Raw genomic sequence first — 26,176 nt, forward strand, 5'->3', positions numbered from 1 at the left:
TGAGCAAGTCTGGCCTCCAGGGAGTCACCTGCTAAATTTTTTATTCCCGCCTTAAAGGTTTGTACTGCCCTTTCCGCCAGTCCCTTTGATGACAGATGGTACGGTGCAGTCTTCACATGGTTGATACTGTTGATGCTGATAAATCGTTGGAATTCAGCACACGTGAATGCAGTGCCATTATCCGAGACCACTACCTCCGGCAATCCATGGATGGCGAAGCTCTGGCGTAGTTTTTCTATGGTAGCGCCCGACGTTGGTGACTTTGCCACATAAACGTCTAACCACTTGGAATGAGCATCTAAAATCAGTAGAAACATGGACAGAATTTAGCCCTTGTCGGACGGGCTTGGCAGGGGGCGGACAGAGGTGGTCGGGAAGCCAATTAAGGCCCCGCCCAGCGTGAAATGCGAGCGGCAGCGCTCAGCACTGCCTGTGTGGGCGGGAGGAGGATGGCGAGTGGGACAAACGGAAACTTCACGCAGGCGTGCAAGTGTGTGCTCGAAAGTCTCCCTGAGGCACAGAGCTGCCCATGGTTCCAAGGAAAGGACCGACATAGTCAGTGTGCAATCGCACTCAGGGTCTACCAGGTCACTCCCATGGGTGCAACGGATTTGCCACCGTCAACCTTTGTAGCTGCTGACATTGCACACGGTGCTTTACCACATTCTCAATACCGCCATCCATCCCTGGCCACCATAGATAATGGCGCGCTATGGTCTTCATTCAGGAGATCCCTGGATGGGCACTGTGTAGCTCAACTAAAAGTGGTTCCCTGCCCTGTGGGGGAACTACTACCTGTGCACCCCATAATAGAATGCCATCTTGACTGCTCATCTCATGTCTTCATTGAAGAACGGATTCAATTCATCGGAGACTGGCTCCTGGGAGACCGAGCATCCAACACTTGGTCTCTCACTCAAAGACAGGAGTGGATCAAGATTCATCCAGTTTCTTATCTGTCTGTCTGGCACTGACGGTCGAGGTATCAAGAAAATTCATCACTAATATGAGTTCTTGTGGCACTGGGGCATGTTCGTCATTCTCTTGCAAGGGCAGGCGACTCAGGGCATTAGCATTTGCTATATGAATCCCTAGCTTAAGTACAAAGTGTATTCATATGCTGCCAACATTAGGGCCCATCTTTGTATTCATGCAGAAGCTATGGGAGGTATAGCCTTTTCTTCGCTAAACAGATCCAAAAGTGGTTTGTGGTCTGAGACTATCATGAATTGTCACCCATGCACGTATTGGTGGAATTCTTTTGCACCAGAAATAATTGACAGAGTTTCCTTTTCGATCTGAGAATATCCTTTTTCAGTTGTGGCAAGCATCCTGGATACATAGCTTATTGGTCTCTCCGTGCCGTCATCCATTTTATGAGATAGTACTGCTCCCACTCCATGAGGCGGGGCTGGGGCGGGTGGGGGTGGGGGGTGGGGGGGCGGGGGTGCATTGCAGGTTACCACTAATTCCTTCGTCTGGTCATAATCCCTAACAAATTGGAAGAGCTGTTTTACTTTCATGAAGGCTTCTTTTTGGACTGCCTTCCAAAACCAACGTTGGTTTTTCTTTATCAGTGAACGGAGAGGGGCCAGAACTGTTGATAAATTTGGTAAAAATCGCCCATAATAATTTAACATCCCTAAAAATGATTTAAGTTCAGAGGCGTTCTTGGGCGCAGGTGCCTCTCTTATTGCTTTAACCTTCTCTTCATCTGGGTATAACCCTTTGGCACCTACCTGGAGGCCCAAATAGTTGCCTTAATTTACTTGAAAAGTGCATTTTTCCTTCTTCAGGCACATTCCTGCTTGTAAAAATCATTTCAGGACTTGCTCAAGGTTAGCCAAGTGTTCCTTTTCTGTAAATCCAGTTATCAGTACATCGTCCAGGTAGACCACAGCCTGAGGTAGTCCCTGCAGTATGCCCTCCATTGTCCTCTGAAAAATGGCACAGGCTGAGGCAAGACCATAGGGCAGGCATGTATATTGCTATAACCCCTTGTGGGTATTTATGGTGACGAGTTTCCGGGAGGTGCCAACCAGCTCCAATTGCTGATGTGCGTGACTCATGTCAAGCTTTGTATACTTTGTCCCTCCTGCTAGTTTGGCATATGGGTCTTCAATTTTAGGAATAGGTTACCTGTCTAGTTTGGTTGCTCCGTTGACCGTTAGTTTATAGTCCCCACAGATCCAGACGGTCTGGTTTAAGGACAGGCACTGTGGGGGCTGCCCACTCTGAGAACTGAACCACTTTTATGACACCCAGCCTCTCTAGCCGGTTCTGCTCAGAGTCAACCTTCTCTCTCAGGGCGTGTGGCACTGGTCTTGCTTTCAAGAAGCGAGGGGTTGTGTCTGGATCCACGAAAATCTTGGCCTGTAGGCCTTGGATTTTTCCCAGTTCATCCTTGAAGATGATGTCATTTTTTTTAGCAGCTCTGGTAGTCCACCTGCTCTCAACTGGAAGATTTCGGACTAGTTTAACTTAACCTCCTTTAACCAATCTTGCCCTAGAAGGCTTGGCCCTTCACCTTCTGCCAACATCACTGGTAGCTGTGCCGATTGGTCTCTATAATGAACAGTTGCTCTGATGATACCTTTTACTTGGATTTCTTCGCCTGTGTACATTTTCAACTTGGCAGATGTTTGTTCCAAATGTAATTGTTTATTTAGATATCTGAAAGTGTGCCCTCCTATTACAGTGGTAGAAGCCCCTGTGACTACTTCCATTTTTAATGGTTCACTTGCACTGTAACAATAATTGGCTCTGTCTTCCCAACTTTCATGTTGAATAATGAATAAATGTCAGAACTGGTTGTTTCGGGCTCTTCTACACTATAAACTTCATTGGGCTTTGTTTGTTGTTTGGAAGCCTGTTTAAATCTCACTTTGCAATGTTTCAACGTGTGTCCACTTCTGTGGCAAAAATAACACTCTACCTTTTTTATATTGCCAATCGCTAGAAGAACGATTGTTTCCACGTTGCTGAAAGTTATTTTATCGATTTAATTGCTAAGCTGTTTCCTCTCATTTTTCGGTTAGCGGGAGCTGTTTCCCACTTCGCGGCAGAGTCCCGGCTTTTCGCGCCACTTTCGGCTGCCTGTTCCCAGCCGATTTGGAACACGGCGCCACTTTGCACCCGTTGAATTGCTTGTGAATCCCTTGCAGCGCTTTCCATCGCCAGCGCTATTTCTAACGTTTTCTTAAAATCAAGGTTCACTTCAGCCAGCAATCTTCGCTGAATAGTGCCCTCCTGCACGCCACATACTAAACAATCTCTGAGCATGTCATTCAGGGTTTCACTGAAATCACCGAAATATTCCATTAGTTGCTTTAATTTCACCAGGTAGATAGCAATTGTCTCACCCGGGGCTCTATTTCGTGAATTGAACCTGAACCTCTGCAATGTGACCAAGGGCTTGGGTTGAAAATGTCCCTTAACGAAGTCTACTAATTCAATGAAACTCTTTGAATCTGGGGCACTGGGGGCCATCAAGCTTTGAATCAAACTGTAGGTTTTGGTCCCACAAATAATCAGGAGGATTGCCCTCCTCTTATCCTCCCCGTGATTTTGTTTGCTTGAAAGAAGAATGCAAGATGTTCTATATACTGAGGCCAATCATCTGTGGCTGGCTCAAAGGAATTGATTCCGCCAAACTGTGGCATTTTAGATGAGTATATCTTCTGTCATTTTTAACAAACTTAGATACTCACAATTGCTGGGTGAGGTACAGCATCGATTCTGATTTATCCTCGTCGCCAGTTTGTTATAGAGTTGATCTTCAGTCAACTTTTCTTAGTGGAAACATTTGACTTTATTTACAAGACTGCAGTAGCAACTACACATGTGCATCAAACTCCCTAACTAAAGGCACAAAAACAAATAATGCTGGAAAAGCTCAGCAGGTCTGACAGCATCTGTGGAGAGAAAGACAGAGTTAACGTTTTGAGTCCATATGACTCCTCAGAGTTCTGAAGAGTCATACAGACTCAAAACATTAACTCTGACTCTTTTTCCACAGATGCTGTCAGACCTGCTGAGTTTTTCCAGCATTTTTTGTTTTTGTTTCAGATTTCCATTATCCGCTATATTTTGCCTTTATCCATAACTAAAGAAGTGCTCTCCCTGTAGAGGCTCCCCGTGCTGCTAACACATTGGTTTACACAGATCACATGATCTTACAGCACAGGGTTATACTTAAAGCTACAGTCCAACAATTGAAGGAGGTGCAAGTGAAGCACTGCTTCACCTGAAAGGAGTATTTGGGGCCTTGGGCATTGTGGAAGGAGGAGGTAAAGGGGCAGGTGATGCACCTTCTGCAATTCCATGGTAAGGTGCCGCAGAAAGGGATGAGGAGTTGGGGTTGATGGAGGAATGGACCAGGGTGTCACGGAGGGAATAGTCCCTACAGAATGCCAACAGGGGCGGGGTGGGGGGGTTGCGAAGGGAAGATGTGTTTGGTGGTGGCACCATGCTGGAGTTGGCAGAAATGCCAGAGGGTGATCCTTTGAATGCAGAGGCTGGTGGGATGAAAAGTGAGGACAAGGGGGACCCTATCATGGTTCTGGGAGGGAGTGGAAGGGGGGAGGGAGTGGAAGGGGTGAGGGCAGAGGTGCGGGAGATGCGGTTGAGGGCCCTGCCAACCACAGTAGAGAGAAACCCTTGGCTAAGGACATGTCAGAAGCACCAAGAGGAGACTTGATAGAGGTATTCAAGATCCTGAGGGGTATGGACAGGGTAAATAGTGAGAAACTGTTCCCACTCAAGAGAACCTCAAGAACTAGAGGGCACAGATTCAAAATAATTGGCAAAAGGAGTAAAAGTGATATGAGGAAAGTTTTTTCACCTAGAGGGTGGTTGGAGTCTGGAATGAACTTCCTGAGAGGGTGATGGAGGCAGGTTCCATTGAGGTTTCAAAAGGGAATTGAATTGCTACCTGAAAAGAGAGAATGTGCAAGGTTACGGGGATAAGGCAGGGGAGTGGGACAAGATGGAATGCTCTTTCAGAAAGCCAGTGCAGACCCGATGGGATGAATGGCCTCCTTTCACACTGTAAAGTTTCTGTGATTCTGTGAACCTTACAGCACAGACAGAGGCCATTCAGCCCATCATGGTTTAGGCAGTTCTTTGGAAGAGCTATTCAATTGTTCCCACCCCCACCCCTGCTCCTTTTCATAGCCCTGCAATTTTTTCATTTCAATTATTCATCCATTTCCTTTTTGAAAGTTACTATTGAATCTCTTTCCACCACCCTTTCAGGCAGCGCATTCCAGTTCCGAACAGCTTTCTACGTACAAAGATTTCTACTTATCTCCTCACTGATTCTTTTGATAATTATCTTAAATATGTGTCCTTCCTGCCAATCTCCCTATCCTTAGTCTAACAAAACCCTTCAGGATTTTGAACACCTCTATTAAATTTCCCCTTGGCTCTCTCTACACTTTGGAGGGCAATCCCAGTTTCTCCAGTCCCTCCTGGCCTGTGAGAATATAACAATCTGTTAGTTATACTTTTTCAAAAAAAATAATGAAAATAGAAATTACTGGATATACAGATTGGTTTAGTCTTGATCCATAGGGTGAAATGGAGGGTAAACTGGTCAGTGAATTATGCGCTACAACTAAGGTGGAGAAGCCGGGCGGAAGGGATGGACTTTCAGTTGGAGATGAGTGGGGGAGAAGCATTATGCAGGTAGTTGTAGAGTCAGTGGGATTATTATAAATGTAGATACAGGGTAGGTATAGAACGAGAAATGTTCAGGATGGTAATAGATAGATCAACTCAATAGATAGGTTGGCTTGAAATTCAGATTTTATGGAAGAGGGAGAATGGAAAGCAAAGAAAGGACAATTTTAAAGCAGCAAGTTGTTGTGACCTGGAACATCCCACCTTAAAGGGCAGATTCAACAGTAACTTTCAAAAGGGAATTGGATATATAAACTCGTAAAGGAAAGAATTGCAGGTCCATGGGGAAATTGGGACTAATTGGATAGCTCTTCCAAAGAGCTGGCACAGACAAGAGGGGCCAAGTGGCCTTCTTCTGTGCTGTATGATTCTATGATCCGTTTGCACTGTGCTCTCCTTTCTGTAGTATCATAGTGTGGGATTAGTGACTCGAACACCCATTACCATGCTACGTTGTGACACCCACTAATCAAGGGATTTCCCTGAAATCAACTGAAATATTTCTTGATAAGCATCAGCAAGGAGGTAGAACAATGATCTATACTCACAGGAAGGTGTAACCAGGTCTGCTTTAGGAATATCCCCTTCGCTGTTGCCTTCCCTCCCTATCCTCTCCACTCCTACAGTCTTCTCCCTCATCTCTCACTATCTCTTCCCTCGCCTTCCCCCCATTCTCCACCTCTGCCCTTGGTTTCTCTCTCTGGCTCCTTGCCTTTCCTGCCTGCCATCCTTTACACTTACTTACCCCCGATATTAGTTTCCCACCTTTTAACCCTGCTTTAGTTGAAAAATTCAGATCGATCTTGACTAACTGTGGAGATACCATGGAAGATGGACTAGCCTATATAAAATATAGCAGTATTACCCAATCCATTGACTTCAATGGGTAACACTATTAAAGTAATGGCAATGACTGTTACTCTTACTTTCCCCACTACATTCTGAGGAAGCCTGTCAGTCCTGCCTGCTCCAAAGGTGGCAGCATAACCCCCTTCCAATGATCACAGCCAGCAGACAGATTGTGCCCTCCCACTAACCATGAGCAACACCGTTGGACATTGACTAATTTTCTTAGAAACAATTGATCGGTGGTTTAGCCTGTGTACCTGGTCCGGCTGCTGGGATGTCGCTATTTCCCCATTTTCTTGTGCCTTTCTGAATGCCTCGTAGAAGTTAATCTCTTCTGACGCTATTGTTATTGTCAGAACAGCGTCGTACGCCGCTCGTAGCTTGCTGTTGTTCCTCAGCACAGAGTAAGACGCATTCTTGTGAGGAAGACTGTAGAGTAAGGTGTCGTACGGTACAAAAACAAACCTCCCATCTGTCAACCCCATCTCATGGGCTTTCTGCAGGAAGACTGCCTGCTCCTCACCTCCAATGAGAACCGAGTGCATGCACATGATTATAACTGGAATACAAAATAACCGCGTTAGCAGTAATGATCAGGGCCAAAAGTACTGAACAAACATCAATAGAAATACATCCACTTTTATCAGTCGCCCATACACCATCGTAGATATTCACTCCCTCCGCCGCCAGTGCACTGCATTTACAAGGCGCACTGCAGTAATTGGCCAAGGCTTCTCCATTAGCACTTTGAAAACCCACAACCTCCACCACCTAGAAGAATAAAGGCAGTGGTTTCTTGGGAACACCAGCATCTTCCAAAATTGTCCACCGAGTCACTCACCGTCCCAATTTGAACAGATATTGGCTGCTCCTTCATTGGCACTGTGCCAAAACCCTGGAACTCCCTTCACCACATGGACTTCAAGAAGTCAGCTCAAAACCACCTTCTCAAGGGCGCTTAAGGATGGGCTACCCTTGCCAGCAACGTCCATATCCCAGGAATCAATGAAAGACACAAATGTCTATTCGGCCATTCAAAGGGGCAACAGTCCCCAGTGCCTCAATGGATAAAGTGGTAATGAACATTGCAAAGCAAGACGGTCATTAGCTTCATTTCCTGGTCTGTGCTGACTATTCTAATCTTAACCACAGTAGCAGTAAACATTGGCCTCGATATTCCAAGGCAAGGGAAGTGGGAAAATCCAGCCAGTGTCCCAGCTTGACTCCCCTCCAATAACCCTTGTTGGATGAGCTTCTGTGGGCCCAGATGAGGCCAGGATGAATTGCAATTAACTCATCTCCCTCCCTCGCCTCAGTTGAGCAGCTTCATTGCCTAGGCTCACACAGAACCACTTAGATGAGGTACTGGAGTGCAGTGGACATTCATTAAATTAAATTCAGCATGAGTCAGATCCTTCAGAAGAAGAAGGAAAATTGTTGGGAGGCAGGGTGAAAATATATAAAATTTTAATAATCAGCATTCTTAAAGAGACTATAACATCCAAGACAATCAGACAAAACAATATGGCTTCATGGAAATGGTGCATGTGGCAAATGCATCATGGTCATTCAAGAATTATTTCTTGATGCTGTATTGCCCCACTATGAATAAAGTGATCAGTGTAACAAAAAACTTATGGAAAAACCATGTTGAAGGATATAAAACTTGAAAATTATTGAAGAAGCATTATTTTATGCATGAAATAATTGGTTATTCTGTCCCTGTTAAAAGCTGTAAACCTGCTGTGTCGCAGCATGAACAACTCTGCTTCACACTTTTGTCCTTCATGTAGTCTAGGTACTCAAAGAATACTCACCCCTTTACAGGAAATATGTGAACAGATTAGAGCGGAGATTCATGTTTTATTCATTCAAGGGATGTGGGCTTTGCTGGCTGGGCCAGCTTTTATTGTCCATCCCTAATTGTCCTTGAGAAGGTGGTGGTGAGCTGCCTTCTTGAACCGCTGCAGTCCATGTGGTGTAGGTACACCCACAGTGTTGTTAGGAAGGGAGTTTCAGGATTTTGACACAGTGACAGTGAAGGAATGGTGATATATTTCTAAGTGAGGATGGTGAGTGACTTGGAAGGGAGATTCCAGGTGATGGTGTTCTCATGTGTCTGCTGCCCTTGTCCTTCTCAATGGTAGTGGTCGTGGGTTTGGAAGGTGCTGTCAAAGGAGCCTTGGTGAATTCCTGCAGTGCATCTTGTAGATGGTACACACTGCTGCTACTGTGCGTTGGTGGTGGAGGGAGTGAATGTTTGTGGCTGTGGTGCCAGTCAAGCGGGCTGCATTATTCTGGACGGTGTCCAGCTTCTTCAGTGTTGTGGGAGCTGCACTTATTCAGGAAAGTGGGGAGTACTCTATCACACTCCTGACTTGTGCCTTGTAGATGGTGGACAGGCTTCGAGGATTCAGGAGGTGAGTTACTTGCTGCAGGATTCCTAGCCTCTGACCTACTCTTGTAGCCAGAGTACTTATATGGCTGGTCCAGTTCAGTTTCTGGGCATGTATGAGCATATTGCCAGTAATAAAAAATTTTAGCTTTGAGAAAAGATTGGATAGGCTGAGGTTGTATTCCATGGGATAGAAGAGGCTGAGAGGAGATTTAATTGAGGTGTGTAATATTATGAGGGGTTGAGAGGCCATTCATTGGAAGGACCTATTTCCTTTATTGACAGCGATCAGAGGATATAGGTTCAAAGTAATTGACAGATGAGGTGATTGATGAGTAACTCTTTCATCCTCTTTCAGAGGCTGATGGGGTTCTGTAACTCACTGCCTGGAAGGGTGGCAGAAGCAGAACCCCTTATAACATTTTTAAAATGCCTGGCTATGCACTTGAAGTGCCATAACCTACTGGGCTACCAACCAAGAGCTGGAAAGTGGGATTAGGCTTGATAGTTCTATCTTGGCCAGCACCGACAAACTGGGCTGAATGGCTTCCTTTTGTGCAGAAAATTTTCTATGTTTCTATATTTGTGAGAATGTGAAGCTATGGCAATAAAAGACCACATAGTCAATCAACTCTGCTCCTTCAGAGGGCACTGATAATCCTCTAGAGCAGCTGTCATATTCTACATGAGCATCACTAATTCTCATGACTTCAGGGTGCAAACCCTGGTCTTGCCCGAATTATCCAGATAAGAAATAGGAGCAAGAGTAGGTCAGACGGCCCCTCGAGCCTGTTCCACCTTTCAATTGAATCTTCACTAATCTACTACGTCAGCTCCACTTTGCCACCCCATCCCCAAATCCCTTGATATCCGTAGTATCCAAAAATCTATCTATCTCAGTTTTGAATATACTCACGGTTTGAGCATCCAGACCCCTCTGGAGTAAAGAATTCCAAAGATTCAAATTTCTCCTTATCTCTGCCCTAAATGGCTGGCCCCTTATCCTGAAACTATGAGACTTACCTCTAAGCTTTCTGGCTAGTAAAATCAATCTCTCAGTGTCTACTCAGTCAAAACCCCTTCTGATTTCTTATATGTTTCAATGAGATCTCTTCTCATTCTTCTAAACTCCAGAGAATGTAGGCTCACCCTACAAAATTTGCAGGTGTGGTCTCAGCAAAACCCGATATAATATCAACAAGACTTCCATACTTCTGTACTCCAACTTCATTGCAATAAAGGCTAACATACCATTTGCCTTCCTAATAGCTCGCTGCACCTACATGCTGATTTTCTGTACAGATCATGTACAGGAGCCCCAAATCCCTAAAGGTTTACCAGCACTTCATCTTTTAAAAAACATTCTGTTTTTCTATTTTTCCTGCAAAATTGAATAATTTCCCATTTCCCAAAAATTATACTCTATTTGCCAGCTTCTGCCCACTCACCTAACCTGCCTATATCCCTTTCCAGGCTCTTTGCATCTTCCTCACAGTTCACTTTCCCACCTAGCTTTGTGTCATCAGCAAATCGGGATAAATTACACTTGGCCCTCTCATCAATGTCAGATATAGACTGTAACCCAAGCGCTGATCCTTGCGGCATCCGCTCTTTGCAACCTGCCAACCTGAAAATGACCTTCCTTCTTTCTGCTCTCTTGTTTTCCGTCCATCATCTAATCCTTAATCCAAGCTAATATATTACCCACAAGCTCCACAAATCCTCATCTTGAGTAACCTGTTACGTGCAGCCTTATCAAATGGCTTTTGAAAATAGGGTTGCCAAACCTCCAGGATAGCCCTGGAGTCACCAGGAACTGAAGATCCATCTCCAGGATGCTGCTAGGAGAAAAGTCATTGGGACATTAAAAAAGGTAGTTCTTTTTTATTTTCTTTGAAAATTTCTCTTTACCAGATATAAAAGTATTGAAAATGGGGGATAAAAAGGGCTGTTTGGCTGACAGTCAAACATCATCCAATTGGGTAATGAGTCTTATTATGTTCCAGTTGGCGTAGGAAGGAGTACATCACAAGGATGGATGTGTTGGCCGACTAATGGCTAGAGCGTGGGGGCAAGTCATGCGGTGAAATCTCCAGGGAGACATTTAATCACAGTTGGCAACCCTATTTGAAAGAACAATTATACCACATCCACTTGTTCCCCCTTATCTACGCTGCCAGTTACACACTTTAAAAAATGTAATAGATTTGGCAAACATTATTTCCCTTTTATAAAACCAGGTTGACTTTGTGGAATCATCTTACCATTTTCCAAGCGCCCAAAATCAACAATAAAATTTGCGTCATGGACCCCCAGGAATTGGGTAACTGAGATACAAGGAGAGGCTCAGGAAACTGGGAAATGTTCAAACTTGAGAAAAGAATGTTCAAAGTTTATCGTGTTGTAAGGGCTATGGATAAATTCATTGGCCGGAATTTTCCAGCTCCGCTGGCGTCAGGCGTCATGGTGGGCGGGCAGGGGGAGGTGAGGAACAATATGGCGAGAAGGCTAAAACTCGGTTTTGCGCCGTTGTGAAACCTGTTTGCGATTGTCCGCTCCACTCGCCAATGGCAGGCCGCGTTTCCTGCCGCCGGGCATCAGGGGCATTATTTTAATACATTAGCATCTCACTATACGCCCTGCTCGTTGGTATCATTCCCCCACGTCAAATTTACCGCACACGTCTACTTGATTTCAGAGCAGCCTGCTTCACGACTGCATTTAAAAGACATGTACCTGGCGACCTGAACTTTGAGGGGAGCTCAGAGGTGAGTGCACACAACCTCGCGAGCATCGCCCGTAGGACATCAAGGAAGAGGCGCTGTGCATTTGCTGGGGGCACAGGCAAGTTGCTTTTTCACGGCTGGGTGTGAGGCTGATGGCAGCGCACATACCCTCAGTGCTCAGACTCATGTCATGGAGATGCAGTGGAGACCCTAATAGTCGCTAGATTCCAGGAGGATGGTGACAACATGCAGTGAGGACACTCCATAGATCATCACATTGCCTCTGTGAATGTCTGACTCCTGTCTGTCTGAGCCTGAGCACTGAGGGTATGTGCACTGACATCAGCCATACAGGAGTCAAACGTTCACAGATGCAAGGTGAGGATATCAGGACTGTCCTCACTGCATCTCGTCATCATCCTCCACGAATCTTGTGGCTATGATGGCCTCCCGAGTGCTCCTGCCTGGTCTGGCCTGTGCGATGGTTCATCGCCGACATCCTTGTGTGATCAGGGTCATATCATGGAGATGCAGCCGTGATACTTAAAATGCACCTGAGCCCTTCAGGAGCACAGTGTAACTGGTCACAGATGCTGAAGAGATGGGGGCCAGCTCCACCTTAAAGGTGTTGAGAGCACACAGAGAGAATGACAGAACTCTGTGACACCTGCCCACGACATTCTGGCAGCAATGACAAGCACCATCGAGCTGCAGGCATCAGTAATGTGTCCAGCGTGTGTGAAGCTGGACCACCACTTAACTCTGAAGGATACACACTGAACAGGGAAGAGGCCCTGGACTGAGACACCTGCCGTCAAGGCCTTTCACGGGGGTTGGGGTGCTTTATCGACCCTCTTAATCACATTTTGATTTGATGTTTGTAAGTTTCCTTTAAACTTTGTCTTTGGTTTTGCAGTGACCTTAACTTAGGGGCTGCGTTTTATTTTATCCCTCATTTTGTTAATTTGGTTTATTTGGTTGGCTTTTAAAAGAGCTACATCTTCTGAACCTCCCTAATACTGCCGCTATGTCTTGGTGCCCCCGCCCTGTCCACAGCGGAGGTGGAGGCAGCCTGTTGACTGCTATGCCTTGTCTGTGATGACCTTGATGGGCGTCCTCTGGAGGGCCGAGACCTGGAGGGTCCCGGCCTGCTTTCGGGTTCCTGTTGTGTGGCAGTGGCATCCTCCCTGGCATGTGGAGCTAGAGCTGCTGGGGTCACAGGAAGAGAGGATTCAGATCAGCTGGGCACTCCCGGAGTCACCGGGGTGATGAGCTGCTGGTCCCTCCTCCCTATGGGTGCCCAAGGGCCCCTGGCTGATTTATTGAGGGGCAGGGGAAGCTGGAGTGAGATCGAGCTGCCCCACACCCTTCTCATGGTGACACTGTTGGAGGCCAACTATGGCATCAGTGATGGAGTTCAGCCCGTGCAGCAGTGCAAGACTGGATCAAGGTGTCCATGGCGGCCACCATCCAACCAGTGTTGACCTTGGTACATTGGCGTGCCAGCGCTATCACCTCAGAGTGAAGGCAGACGGACTCCTCCATCTTGCCTTGCAATCTGAGAAGTGCAGCAGACATCCCTTCCTGATGTTCCCGAGCTTGCCTTTGCAGCTCCAGCCACTGAGGAATGACCGTGTCCACAGGCTTGTCATCTGACTCAGGCTCAGCAGATTTCTGGCCTCCAGCAGTCCTCCGAGTGCCAGACACCGGGGAAGTCCCTGTTGCCGCCTGCTGTGGATCAGACAGTGCGATGTGCTCACCAGATTGTGAACCCTAGGCTACTGTAAAGCTTTGTCCCACCGAGGTGTGTGTCTCTGTGCTGGTGGAGGGTGTGGGTGAGCGCTGTGACTGGTCTTCAATTAGAGCGTCATCAAATTCTTCTTCCAAGGTGTCTTCGGGGGTTGAGGCAAGGACCTGGCTCATGGACCCCCTCAGCTGCTTCCCAGATGTGCCTGCAAAAGGAAGGAGAGATAATTAGTGCCTGGCAGGGGACTGAGGAACAGGGAAACTCACTCACAACATGGTTGTCTGATGGGTGTTGCACTGCTGGATTCTCGCTTGGTTGAGCAGCGCCGACCTCACAGTCAGCACAGGAACGGTCCAGATCATCGCCGGCCAGCTGGATGACTCTATTTTCAAAGTCTATGAGGATCTTGATTTCGGGCATTCCTCCACCAGTCTGCGACCTCTCCCTTTTGTTGGGTGCCAGCTTGTCCTGCATGGATACAGGTGGAGAGAGCGTAAGCAGGACGCCTGCTAGGCCAGATGAGAAGGGTGCCTGGCATGTGTGGGTGGTGAGTGGTGCCATGGACGGGATGAGGACACAATCCATAGGGCAGGTGCAGGTGTTTGTGAGAGAGTGAATGGTGACATCCTTTGAACTGGCAGTGAATGAGATCCTTGTGCATGTGTGATGGGTTTGTGAGTGTGTGAGTTGAGAGTGATGAGAAGACTGACTTACCCTGGCAGAACGGAGAGATCATTCATCCTCTTTTCACACTGAGTGGCTGTCCTCTTTTGCAGGCCATTGGCGTTGACCACCGCTGCCACCACCTCCCATGCTAGTTTGGTGACCTTGCTTGCTGTCTTCACCCCAGAGAGAGGGGAGAGGACTTCATGATGGGGCCTCCACAGTGTCCAGCAGGCACCCGAGGGAGGCGTCACTAAATCTGGGGGGCAACATGTTTCCTCCCTTTGATAGCCATGACTTTCCAGCAGCTTTCAATCCCTTAGAGAGAGCCAGCTCTGTGCAGGGTCACCCTTTAAATATGGCGCCCGGATTACTAAAGGCCTGAGATGATGGCAGGGCGGGCGAATCAGAGGCTGCCCCACCAGTGATCTGGCATGTTGCCCGGAAATGTATTAGTAATGAGGCGGGACGGCCCGGAATGGGACAACAAGGTGCGAAAAGCCATCATTGCAGCCAGCGGGTAAAACATCCTTTTTCCTGCCCGTTAACTGCACTTTGTGAAATTCTGGGCTGATTCCATCCATTATTTGACCTAACTTTGTGCTGTAACCAGAGGTGACCACAAAGCTAAAGCTCAGATAGGGGTAGATGACCCGACAAGTTTAAGGTTAACTACTTTAACCAGAGGTGACTGTAAAGCCAAATTTCAGAAAAATGAACAGACAAGTTTAAGGTTAATCTCTTTCACCAAGCAGGATGGGGCAACAGACTGAGCATAGAGGCATTAGAATTGGAGAGGTTCATTGAATGTACTCAGCAGCTGATAGAAATGAATAAGGAGTACGAGGGTTAAAGGGGCAAATGTTATTCTGCAACCCCATTACTGGTCAATTTTGACTCCATGCACATATGTGAAACCTGTTGTACATCACTACCAATTCTCATTTCTATTGAATTCAATGTATAACGGGTGATAGTGCTGTTACAAACTATCACCCAAAGTCAGAATTATCCCATTTGTGTGGGAGAGGGGAGACTGATCTCACAACTTGCCTATATTCCCAATATTGATGCAACCACAGGCTGGCATCAACATCTCACACTTTATTACACAGAAACCTTTGAAACAAAAACAAATATTTTTGCTTCATATTTCTCTGGAGTTGATTGTTTTAAGGTTGTTCTACATCCCAGTCTATTCCCCAGAATGGGCAATACTGGCGTTTGAAATTAGGCTACCTCAAGAATAGTCTACCCACACAAGGCCCTACAGCAATGGCATCACCCCTCTCATGTACAATAGTCTATTCATGAAACACAAAATATACCAAAATATAAGTGCATAGAGCATAAAAGCAAGGATGTTATGATGAACCTGCATAAAATACTAGATCAGAGTCAACCCGGTATTGTGTCCAGTTCTGGTCACCACACTTTAGGAAGAATTGGGAAGGCATTAGAGACAGTGCAGAAAAACTTCATGAGAATGATTCCAGGGTTGAGGAACTTCAGTTACATCTATAGATTGGAGAAGCTGGGACTGTTCTCCTTGGGAATGCGAAGATTAAGGGGAGATTTGATAAAGGTGTTCAAAATCATGAGTCTGTACGGAGTACATAGGGAGAGACTGTTCCCATTGGCAGAAGGATCAAGAACCAGAGGACACTGATTTAAGGTGATTCATAGCATCATAGAAAGTTTATGGCACAGAAAGGGGCCACTTGGTCCATCGTGTCTACCAAAAAACGAGCCACCCAGCCTAATCCCATTTCCCACATTTGGTCCGAAGTCCTGCAGGTTACGGCACTTGAGGTGCATGTCCAGACACCTTTTAAATGAGTTGAGAGTTTTTGCCTCCACTGCCCTTTCAGACAGTGGGCTGAATCTTCTGGCTGGCGAGCAGGAGGCAGAGCCCGCAGGTCAGCGCTTAAAATGTCGCGTGCTGACATCGCGCAAGCGTCCCAACGTCAGCGCGCGGCATCGCGATGTTTCGGTCGGCGGGCGCGCTATGCAGCGCAACGCGCACCCGCCATTAATTAAAGGCCTTGTTAAGGCCATTAAGTGACCAATCGACCAGGATTTTGAGGGGCCCATGCAAACTTTGGGTCGGAGCACTGGCCCAATGGGCAGGCGGGTAAGTAATTTTTTCACAAACCTCAGCCAGTGGCGGGATGAGGTTTGATTTCAGTTTTTAAAAAGTTTACTAAAGTGTTTGTGCACTGCATTAACATGTCCCATCTCGTATGACATTTTCACATGAGGGGGACATGTTAATGATTTTTTTATTTTTCTATTTTTAATGTCTCACAGACTTTCAGCGATCTCCCTGAGGCAGCACTTAGCCCCAGGGAGATATACGCTCTTGGGCACGCATGCACGAAAGAGCGCACTCTCGCAGTTGGGGAAACCAATATAGCGCTTCCCGTCGGGTGGCCTGCTGGGTGGGCCTTAATTGGCCCGCCCATGTAAAATGGCGGTGGGGCCCGTTTCAGCGACGGCGATCAGCTGCCCGCCCGCCATCGAGTCGGTCGGGCCCGCCCGCTCATCAAGGGAAAAATTCTGCCCAGTGAGTTCCAGACCCCCACAACCCTCTGGGTGAAAAGGTTTTTTACCTCATCTCCCCTCTAATTCCTCTATCCATCTCTTTAAATCTATGCCCCCTAGTCATTGACCACTCGGCTAAAGTAAATAGGCCCTTCCCATCCGCTTCATCCAGGCCCCTCACAATTTTGAATAGTGCATAAGATTGGCATAAAAAGCAATGGCAACATGAGGAAAAGCTTTCATATGCAGTGAGTGGTTTGAATCTGAAATGCAATGCATGAGAGTGCGGTGGAGGCTGGCTCATAGGCCCCTTAGAGAGTGAGGCTGGGGAAATAATAATGGTGAACTAGGAAATTGCAGAGGAGTTGAATAAATACTTTGCTTCAGTCTTCACGGTAGAAGACACTAATAGCATTCCAAAAATATTAAATAATCAAGGGGCAAAAGAGGGGGAGGGAATAAGTACAATAACTATCATTAGAGAAAAAGTACTAGGGAAACAAATGGGGATAAAGGCCGATAAGTCCCCTGGACCTGATGGGTTGCATCCTAGGATATTCAAGGAAGTAGCTGCAGAGATAGCAGATGCACTGGTAGCAATCTTCTGAGAACCCTTACATTCTGGAAAAGTCTCAGAGGATTGGAAAACTGCCAATGTAACACCCTTATTCAAAAAGGGAGGGAGACAAAAAACAGGTAACTATAGGCCAGTCATCTGTCATTGGGAAAATGTTAGAGTCTATTATAAAGGATGTAATAGCAGAGTATTTAGAATTACATAATCTAATCAAGCAGAGTCGGCATGGCTTCATGAAGGGGAAATCATGCCTGACAAATTTATTAGAATTCTTTGAGGAGGTAACAAGCAGGATAGATAAAGGGGAATCATTGGATGTAGTATATTTGGATTTCCAAAAGCCGTTCAATGAGGTATCGCATGTAAGGCTACTTAATAAGATGAGAGCCCATGGTATTGGGGGTAATATATTAGCATGGGTAGAGGATTGGCTAACTAATAGAAGGCAGAGAGCTGGGATATGTGGAGCATTTTCAGGATGGCAACCTGCAACTAATGGAGTGCCACAGGGATTATTGCTGGGGCCACAATCACTTACAATATATATTAATGACTTAGATGAGGGAAATGAATGTACTATCACCAAGTTTGCGGATGACACAAAAATAGGTGGGAAGGCAAGTGGTGAGGATGACACAAAGAGTCTACAGAGGGATATAGACAGTTTAAGTGAGTGGACAAAAACTTGGCAGATGGAATATAATGTGGGAAAATGTGAGGTTATGCACATTGGCAGGAAGAATAGAGGAGCTGAATATTATTTAAATGGAAAATGACTGAAGAAAGCTGCAGCACAGAGGGATTTGGAGGTCCTCATGCATGAATCACATGAAGCTAGCATACTGGTTCAACAAGTAATAGGAAAGGCAAATGGAATGTTGGCCTTTATTTCAAAGGGAATGGAGTATAAAAATAGGGAAGTCTTGCTGAAACTAGACAAGGCACTAGTTAGACCACGCCTAGAATACCATGAACAGTTTTGGTCCCCTTATCTAAGGAAAGATATACTGGCATTGGAGGCAGTCCAGAGAAGGTTCACTAGGTTGATCCTAGTATGGAGGGATTTTCTTATGAGGAGAGGTTGAATAGGTTGGGCCTGTACTCATTGGAGTTTAGAAGAACGAGAGGCGACCTTTTTGAAACATATTCAATTCTTAGGGGGCTTGACAGGGTAGATGCTGAGAGGTTGTTTCCCCTTGTGGGAGAGTCTAGGACCAGGGGACATAATCTCAGAGTAAGGAGCCGGCCATTTAAGACAGAGATGAGGAGGAATTTCTTCTCTCAGAGGATTGCTAATCTGTGGAATTCTTTACCGCAGAGGGCTGTAGAGGCTGGGTTGTTAAGTATATTCATGGATGAGATAGACAGATTTTTAATCAATAAGGGAATCAAGGGTTATGGGGAAAAGGCAGGAAAGTGGAGTTGAGGATTATCAGATCAGCCATGAGCTCATTGAATAGCGGAGCAGACTCGATGGGCCGAATGGCCTACTTCTACAGGTGTACCAACGGACACCATCCATCCAGGTGAATCCGGGAGTGTCCGGCCCATCTGAATCCCCTCTTCCTGTGACCTCAGCAGCTCCAGCTCTACAGTCCGAGCAGGGTGCCACTGGCACACAGCTTGAGTGGGCAGATAGGCTGGAGGCCCAACCCCACACATGTTAATGTGGCTGCATCTGAACTGTCTCAGCTGCAGAGGAATGGTCATTTTATTCAAGATTTCCCAAATGCATAGCCGCTTCCCTCCTTCCCAAACCCCTGCACGTGCTTGCGCACTACCTTCAACCGCAGGGCGGGCCTTATGTCCAGCTGCGGGGTGGGGGAGGGGTGGGGGAGCAGGGGAATCATTCCGGCGGGCTGGCCTTATAGTGATGTGCAGATGTATTACAATGAGGTTCCTAACATCCGATGGCGGGAAACGCAGCTCGCCATCGACGGGCTGAGCGGATGATTGCAAATTGGTTTCCCGACATCGTAAAACCAAATTTTGGCCTTCTCGCCATATTGCCCCCTCACACCGCTGAGCATGCCTGACGCCAGCAAGCACAGAAAATTCCACCCAGGGAATAATGTTGCTAAGTTTGCTGATGATTCCAAGCTAGGTGGAAAGATAAGATACAAAGAGGACACAGAGAGGCTGATAAAGAGATATAGACAGGCTAAGTGAGTGAGCAACATGATGGCACATGGAGTATAATACAAGGAAGTGTGAAGTTATTCACTTTGGATATAAGAATAAAAAGCAGAATATTTTTTAAGAGGCAAGAAACTTGTGATCGTTGATGTTCAAAGAGACTTGGGTGTGCTTGTACAAGGAACACAGAAAGTTAGCCTGCAGGTGCAGCAAGCAATTGGGAAGGCAAATGGCACATTGGCCATTATTACAAGGGGGTTGGAGTATAAGAATAAAGAAGTCTTGCTACAATTGTACAGGGTTTTGGTGAGAGGGCATCTGGAGTACTGGGTGCAGCTTTGGTCTCCACATTTAAGAAAGGATGTACTTGTATTGGAGGCAGTACAGCGAAGGTTCACTAAGTTGGCACCTGGGATGAGGGGCTTGTCTTATGATGAGAGGCTGAGCAAATTGGGCTTGTATTCTCTGCAGTTTAGAAGAATAAGAGGCGATCTTACTGAAACCTATAAAATTCTGAGAGGGCTTGATAGGGTGGACGCTGAGAGATTGTTTCCATCGGTCGGCAAATCCAAAACACAGAGGGGCACAGCCTCAGGATGAGGGCCGGATCATTTAGGACAGAGATGAGGAGAAATTAAAAACAAAAACCTACTGCAGATGCTGGAAATCCAAAACAAAAACAGAATTACCTGGAAAAACTCAGCAGGTCTGGCAGCATCGGCGGAGAAGAAAAGAGTTGACGTTTCGAGTCCTCATGACCCTTCAACAGAACACTGGGTCATGAGGACTCGAAACGTCAACTCTTTTCTTCTCTGCCGATGCTGCCAGACCTGCTGAGTTTTTCCAGGTAATTCTGTTTTTGTTTTGATGAGGAGAAATTACTTCACTCAAAGGCTAGTGGGTCTTTGGCATTCTCTATCCCAGAGGGTTGTGGATGGTCCATCATTAAATACATTTAAGGCTGGAATCTATGATTTAGGAAGACTTAACAATGCACTTAGAAAAGCATAATATGATTAGAACTAATTAACATGGTTTTACTGAAGGGAAATTGTCTTTGACAACTTTATTAGAGTTTTTTTGAGACGTAACTAGTAGGGTAGATAGAGGACAGCTAGTCGATATACATATATATCAGATTTTTGGCCTCTCAGGGAATTAAGGGATATAGGGAGTGGGCAGGAAAATGGAGTTGAAGCCCAAGATCAGCCATGATCCTTTTGAATGGTGGAGCAGGTGCGATGGGCCTTGTAGTCTCTGCTTACTCCAGTTTTTGTGTTCTTAAGCTTAAACAATCTCATCTGATGAATTGAGAATGAGGACTAAAGCCAAAACCTATTTAATAAAAGGGCTGCATTAATATATTTGATGTTTAGACAGATATCCTTTGTGACTACTTAGAAGTCTACTTTCAGATCTACATGAGGATTGTTATAGAATCATAGAGGTCTACAGCACGGAAAAAGGTCCTTCGGCCCATTGAGTCTGTGCTGGTCAAGCAAGTACCGAACTATTCTAATCCCATTTTCCAGCACTAGGCCCATAGCCTTGTATTCCATGGCATCGCAAGTGCACATCCAAATACTTCTTAAATGTTATGAGGGTTTCTGCCTCTACCACCCTTTCAGGCAGTGAGTTCCAGATTCCCACCACCGTCTTGGTGAAAAAATTCTTCCTCACATCCGCTCTAAACCTTCTGCCCCTTACCTTAAATCTATGCCCCCTGGTTATTGATCCCTCCACCAAAGGGAAAAGGTCCTTCCTGTCTACCCCCCCATAATTTTACACACCTCACTCATGTCCCCCCCTCAATCTCCTCTGCTCCAGGGAAAATAACCCCAGTCTACCCAATCTATCCTCATAACTAAAACTCTCCAGCCCAGGCAACATCCTGGTAAATCTCCTCTGCACTCTCTCTAGTGCAATCACATCTTTCCTATAATGCGGATTCCAGAACTGCATGCAATACTGTGGACTAACCAACATTTTATACAGTTCCAGCATAACCTCCCTGCTCTTATATTCTATGTCTCGGCTAATAAAGGCAAGTATCCCATATGCCTTCTTAACCACCTTATCTACCTGTTCCGCTACCTTAAGGGACCAGTGGACATGCACACCAAGGTCCCTCTGATCCTTGGTACTTCCCAGGGTCCTACATTCATCATGTATTCCCGTGCCTTGTTTGTCCTGCCCAAGTTCATCACCTCACACTTATCCAGATTAAATTCCACTTGCCACTGATCAGCCCATCTGACCAGGCTGTCTATATCCTCCTGTAATCTAAGGCGATCCTCCTCACTACTTACCACCCCACCAATTTTTGTGTCATCCGCAAACTTACTGATCAACCCTCCTACATTCAAGTCTAAATCATTTATATATGCCATAAACATCAAGGAAGCCAACACCGATTCCTGTGGAACCCCACTGGACACAGGCATCCAGTCACAAAAACACCCTTCAACCATCACCTTCTACTTCCTGATTGCTGCAAGTTTATTTCTGTCTGTATGCCGGAGTCTATACGTGTGTGGATGCACAGGTGGGAAAGTATGTATGTGCATCCCTTTGAGCAATAGAAACCATTAACCATGCTTTTAAAAAATTAATTCACGATATGTGAGCTTCACTGGCTGGGCCAGCATTTATTGCCCATCCCTAGTTGCCCTCGAGAAGGTGGTGGTGAGCTGCCTTCTTGAACCGCTGTAGTCCATGAGGTGTAGGTACACCCACAGTGCTGTTAAGAAGGGAATTCCAGCATTTTGACCTAGCGACAGTGAAGGAACGGCAATATATTTCCAGGTCAGGATGGTGAGTGACTTGGAGGGGAAATTCCAGGTGGTGGTGTTCCCATGCACCTGCTGCCCTTGTTCTTCTAGATGATAGCGATTGTGGGTTTGGAAGGTGCTGTCTAAGGAGCCTTGGTGAATTCTTGCAGTGTGTCTTGTAGATGGTACACACTGCTGCTACTGTGCATCAGTGGTGGAGGGAGTGAGTATTTGTGGATGTGGTGCCAGTTAAGCAGGCTGCCCAATCCTGGATGGTGTAAAACTTCTTATGATAATCAATTATCAATTATGAATAGGCATTTGGTCATAGAGAATTTGAGTATTGCTGAAAAAAGAGATATGTCTAAGCTTTTCATCTTGCACTCATCAGGACACTTTGCAAGAATACCAATATAAGGGGAAAACAACAATTTATGCTGTATATATACACATGTATGTATTTATACTGTATGTATACGATATAACTTGACTTTTTCCCCTTATAATGGTATTCTTGTGGTGTCCTGATGAGTGCAAAATGAAAAGCTTCAACATGTCTTTTTGCAGCAATTTCATTATACATAAGTATATGTTTTACACCCATTAATTTGAACTGATGAGCTGTCTATTATTAGCTGGGACTTGAGCTAATTGAAGAAGCATAGTTTGTACTCTGTCATGGATTACCTTGATTTAACAATGTCTAGATACATACACACAGTAACATACAATGAGAGCATTTTATGTTCTAAGCAAACTTACTTCGAAGGTCAGGAACATTTCTAATCTTCGTTAAGGTTTTCACAATATCTTCATCAGTGAATCCCATCGAGGTGACAATGCCAATTGGAAGTCCATTGTATCTGAGAGCATTGGCTACTTTGTTGGCAGTGTCCACCCAGACATTTTCATTCGAAGATATTATACCAATATGAGCCCAGAGAAAATGTTTCATCACACAATGCAAAACTTTGACAGGTGGTAGCAAGGTCCTCACAAATGTAGGGTGGCTGTTGGCATTATCAAGCTGAAAGTTAACACAAGCCCATGAAAATATTCCCTTATTCCAGTTCTTGCCCATCAGTGAAGCTGCCTCACAATAGCCTGGGTTCACTGGACCCAAAAATACAGATGCACGTTTCTCAAACTCCACAAAATCACTGAGTGCCTTTGAAGTCTGACAATCATCTTGAAGCACTACATATTCAAGCTTGTGTCTGTTGTATAAGGAACCACCTTTGTTGATTCTATCAACTGCCAACTTGGCAGCCATACTGGGAAGAGCCTTGGAAAAATTGGGGTCACAGTTCCATGGTCCAACGACTCCGACCTTGAAAGCTAAAGTGTGTGCATGATTTGGAAAGATTAATGTCCCCAGAAGCAGCCACCATAATGATGGGAAAAATTTTAACTTCATAAAAAACCTTTGCTTTGGTGGGTGAAAACATCGAGGGTGATTAGTGAACTCCAACAGATAGCCTCTTAATGTCCAACAGATGCTCAGCATTTTCCTGAGAGCATTTAGAGCCAGGTCCTGAACAGGTAGGATTCATTCACGAATAATAGTGACCTCTGTCCCTGAAGAAATGAGTAACATATTTGAATCATAAAAGATGTACTCAATATCATTATACCTGATATTACCATATTGTTCAATGGTTACATAGGAACAGCAGTAGGCCATTTAGCTTCTCAAGCCTGTTCCACCATTCAACTAGATCATAGCTGATCTGAGCTTAAATCCACTTTTCTGCCTTGCTCCATATCTCTTAATACACATACCTAACAATAATCTACCAATATCAGTTTTGAAATTTTTAATTGTTCCCCCCTCCACCCCCCCCCACCCCAGCCTCAACTGATTTTTATGGTAAGAAATCTCTCGTTTTACAGTACGAAAGACTGATTCATTTTGAAACTCAACATTATCTTTCCAAATTAAACTATATGTGGATGTGAACTATCAGGGTTTTTTTTTGTATAATCAAATGATTCCTTTTCAAACATCATCTGACATGATGCTTGATAATGATACACCACACTGCTTGATTAATAATGGGCAAATGGAAAAGGGTGCTCAATTTTCCAAATTCTGGTCCACAACTGCCATGATTTCTGGAGGACTTTCGCAAAGCTTATAAATTTCAAGGCATGAAACTGATGTTAAGGAATCCAAATTATGTTTAATCCCTCTAAATTTTGACTTTTAGCCAAATAGTCAATTCAGAAGAATGAATGAATGGAGGGGAAAATACAGTACAACTGAAAGAGAAGGACAGACAAAATTAATTAAAAATAACTTTGGCTGATGTGAATCAGTCCAGCGCAATAGAAGCAGAAATAAGACACATTGATCTGGATAAAGTTGGATTTTAAATGTATATATAATATATGCACATACATTTATGCACAGATGTTAAATGACCTTGAAGACATTAGAATCAGCAGGTATATGTGTGTGTGTGTATATATATATATATATATGTATGTATTCTCCCAAAAAGTGATTTTATGCTTTTAGTAAAAGGAATACATATCACAAAATCCAAGTGAGCATAGAGATTTTGCAATTACACTGTTGACCAAAAATGTGAAGGGGAAGTTGTATACTGGGACAGGGGCCAGGGGCATCCTTAATTCCAATACAGATTACCTAGGTCAAATCTATTAGCTCAGCTCATCCTAAACCTGCCAACAAGACACTAATATCTTAGCTCATGTAATCAGAATCTATTAAGTATGGACATTTCGATCTGTAAAATATTTGAAAGCTTTCATTTAAACGTTGCACAGGAACACTGTGCCTCTGACACAAATATTCCAGTTTTTGTGATGAAACTGTTGGGTCATATTTAGACGTTTTTAATAAAGTCATACTTTTTGCTCCACTCTAGGCTGTAGCTATTTGTCCAGGCATTTGAATGCAGTATTAGTCGATGGGAAAACACAGCAAATGCAATAAAATTCATAAATTTAGGCAAATACAATTATTGGTGAAATATAGTTATTAGTGAAGATCTGTCAGCTCAGTTGATTGGAGCATTCGGCATATTCTTACTAACTAACTATAAACATGACTAGGACACATTGACTAGATCTTTGCTTGAATAATCCAATTTACATTGTGTTACAAAGACTATGAAGGGTTCTTCCAGTTCCACTTACCAAGGTAACATAAATGATGGATTGGCGCGCAGTTTCTAGTTTGTTGGCCTCGCACTTTTCTTGGTGCTGGCTAGGGCTTGCACTTTCCCCGGGTTTTAACCGTGGTTACAAAAAAAACACCATTAAAGAAACGATAGAATTAGAATCCTCTCAACCTCTTTAATGATTCCCTAGCGACTATTAACTCAACTAACATCATCTTAATGGTCAAAATGTACTTTTTGCTTCTAATTTTGAAACCGGTAGCTCTTTATCCGATTAAGTTCCACCACTGAAACGAAAGAAAGGAAAATCTATGTTGTCTCCAAGGTTAATCCATCATCTTCCACGCTTTACTTATTAGGGGAGAGTATTCCTCATGAGCTGTCGAGGTAAAACGTGCATTCCCAACGGCAGTGTTGATCGGTGTTTCTGCTTTCAGCACCGCGAACAGCGGCATCCAAATTTCAGCACCATGGATAGCACCTACCATGGCCGTTCTGGTCAATATTAGCGCCTTTTAACTCCAACGTGTGGCCAAGATTTAGGAGTCGCTGCTCGGGCCGTCACTTGTTTAAAGTTCTAGAAAGCACCCCATCCCTCTCTCTATCTCTCTCTCTCTCTCTCTGGCATTTGTATGCTCTTCCAACAATTGCCTGCAAAAATGACCTCCAATTCACGCTGCGAGTCCTGAGACGGATCTAATCTCCATCCCTGGACAGATACTTGATTTTTTTTTTAAATTACTATTAATCCGATTGCGGTGTCGATTTGGAGAGAAAGGGGCGGGGCTGGTTAGGAAACGGAGACGTTGCCAGATAGTGAGGTGAGGGTGGGGAATTTGTACTACACTTTGTATTGTGGAATCGGAAAGCAACTGTTGCCGTTTTCTTTGCAGTAAAATATTTGTTTCTAAACCTGTCCCTTAAACAATAGTCCTTC

The 26,176-nt window shown here is 45.0% G+C and overlaps 1 protein-coding gene and 1 long non-coding RNA gene across 2 annotated transcripts in view; one reads left to right on the top strand and one right to left on the bottom strand.

The window, feature by feature from the left end:
• Positions 1 to 25,336, bottom strand: part of LOC144682578 (retinal guanylyl cyclase 2-like) — an 84,814-nt gene extending 59,478 nt beyond the window's left edge. The window contains exons 1-3 of the mRNA XM_078545037.1: positions 25,256 to 25,336; positions 22,853 to 23,668; positions 6,789 to 7,090 (exon numbers count right to left, since the gene is read on the bottom strand). Of these exons, the coding sequence (XP_078401163.1) occupies positions 6,789 to 7,090; positions 22,853 to 23,597 (1,047 nt within the window). The 5' untranslated portion in view covers positions 23,598 to 23,668; positions 25,256 to 25,336. The remainder of the gene's footprint in view (positions 1 to 6,788; positions 7,091 to 22,852; positions 23,669 to 25,255) is intronic.
• LOC144682579 (uncharacterized) overlaps positions 1 to 26,176 on the top strand; it is a 101,733-nt gene that overhangs the window by 73,968 nt on the left and 1,589 nt on the right. The window lies entirely within an intron of this gene.

This window comes from Cetorhinus maximus, chromosome 7 (assembly GCF_964194155.1).
Source record: "Cetorhinus maximus chromosome 7, sCetMax3.hap1.1, whole genome shotgun sequence".
Lineage (NCBI taxonomy): Eukaryota > Metazoa > Chordata > Chondrichthyes > Lamniformes > Cetorhinidae > Cetorhinus > Cetorhinus maximus.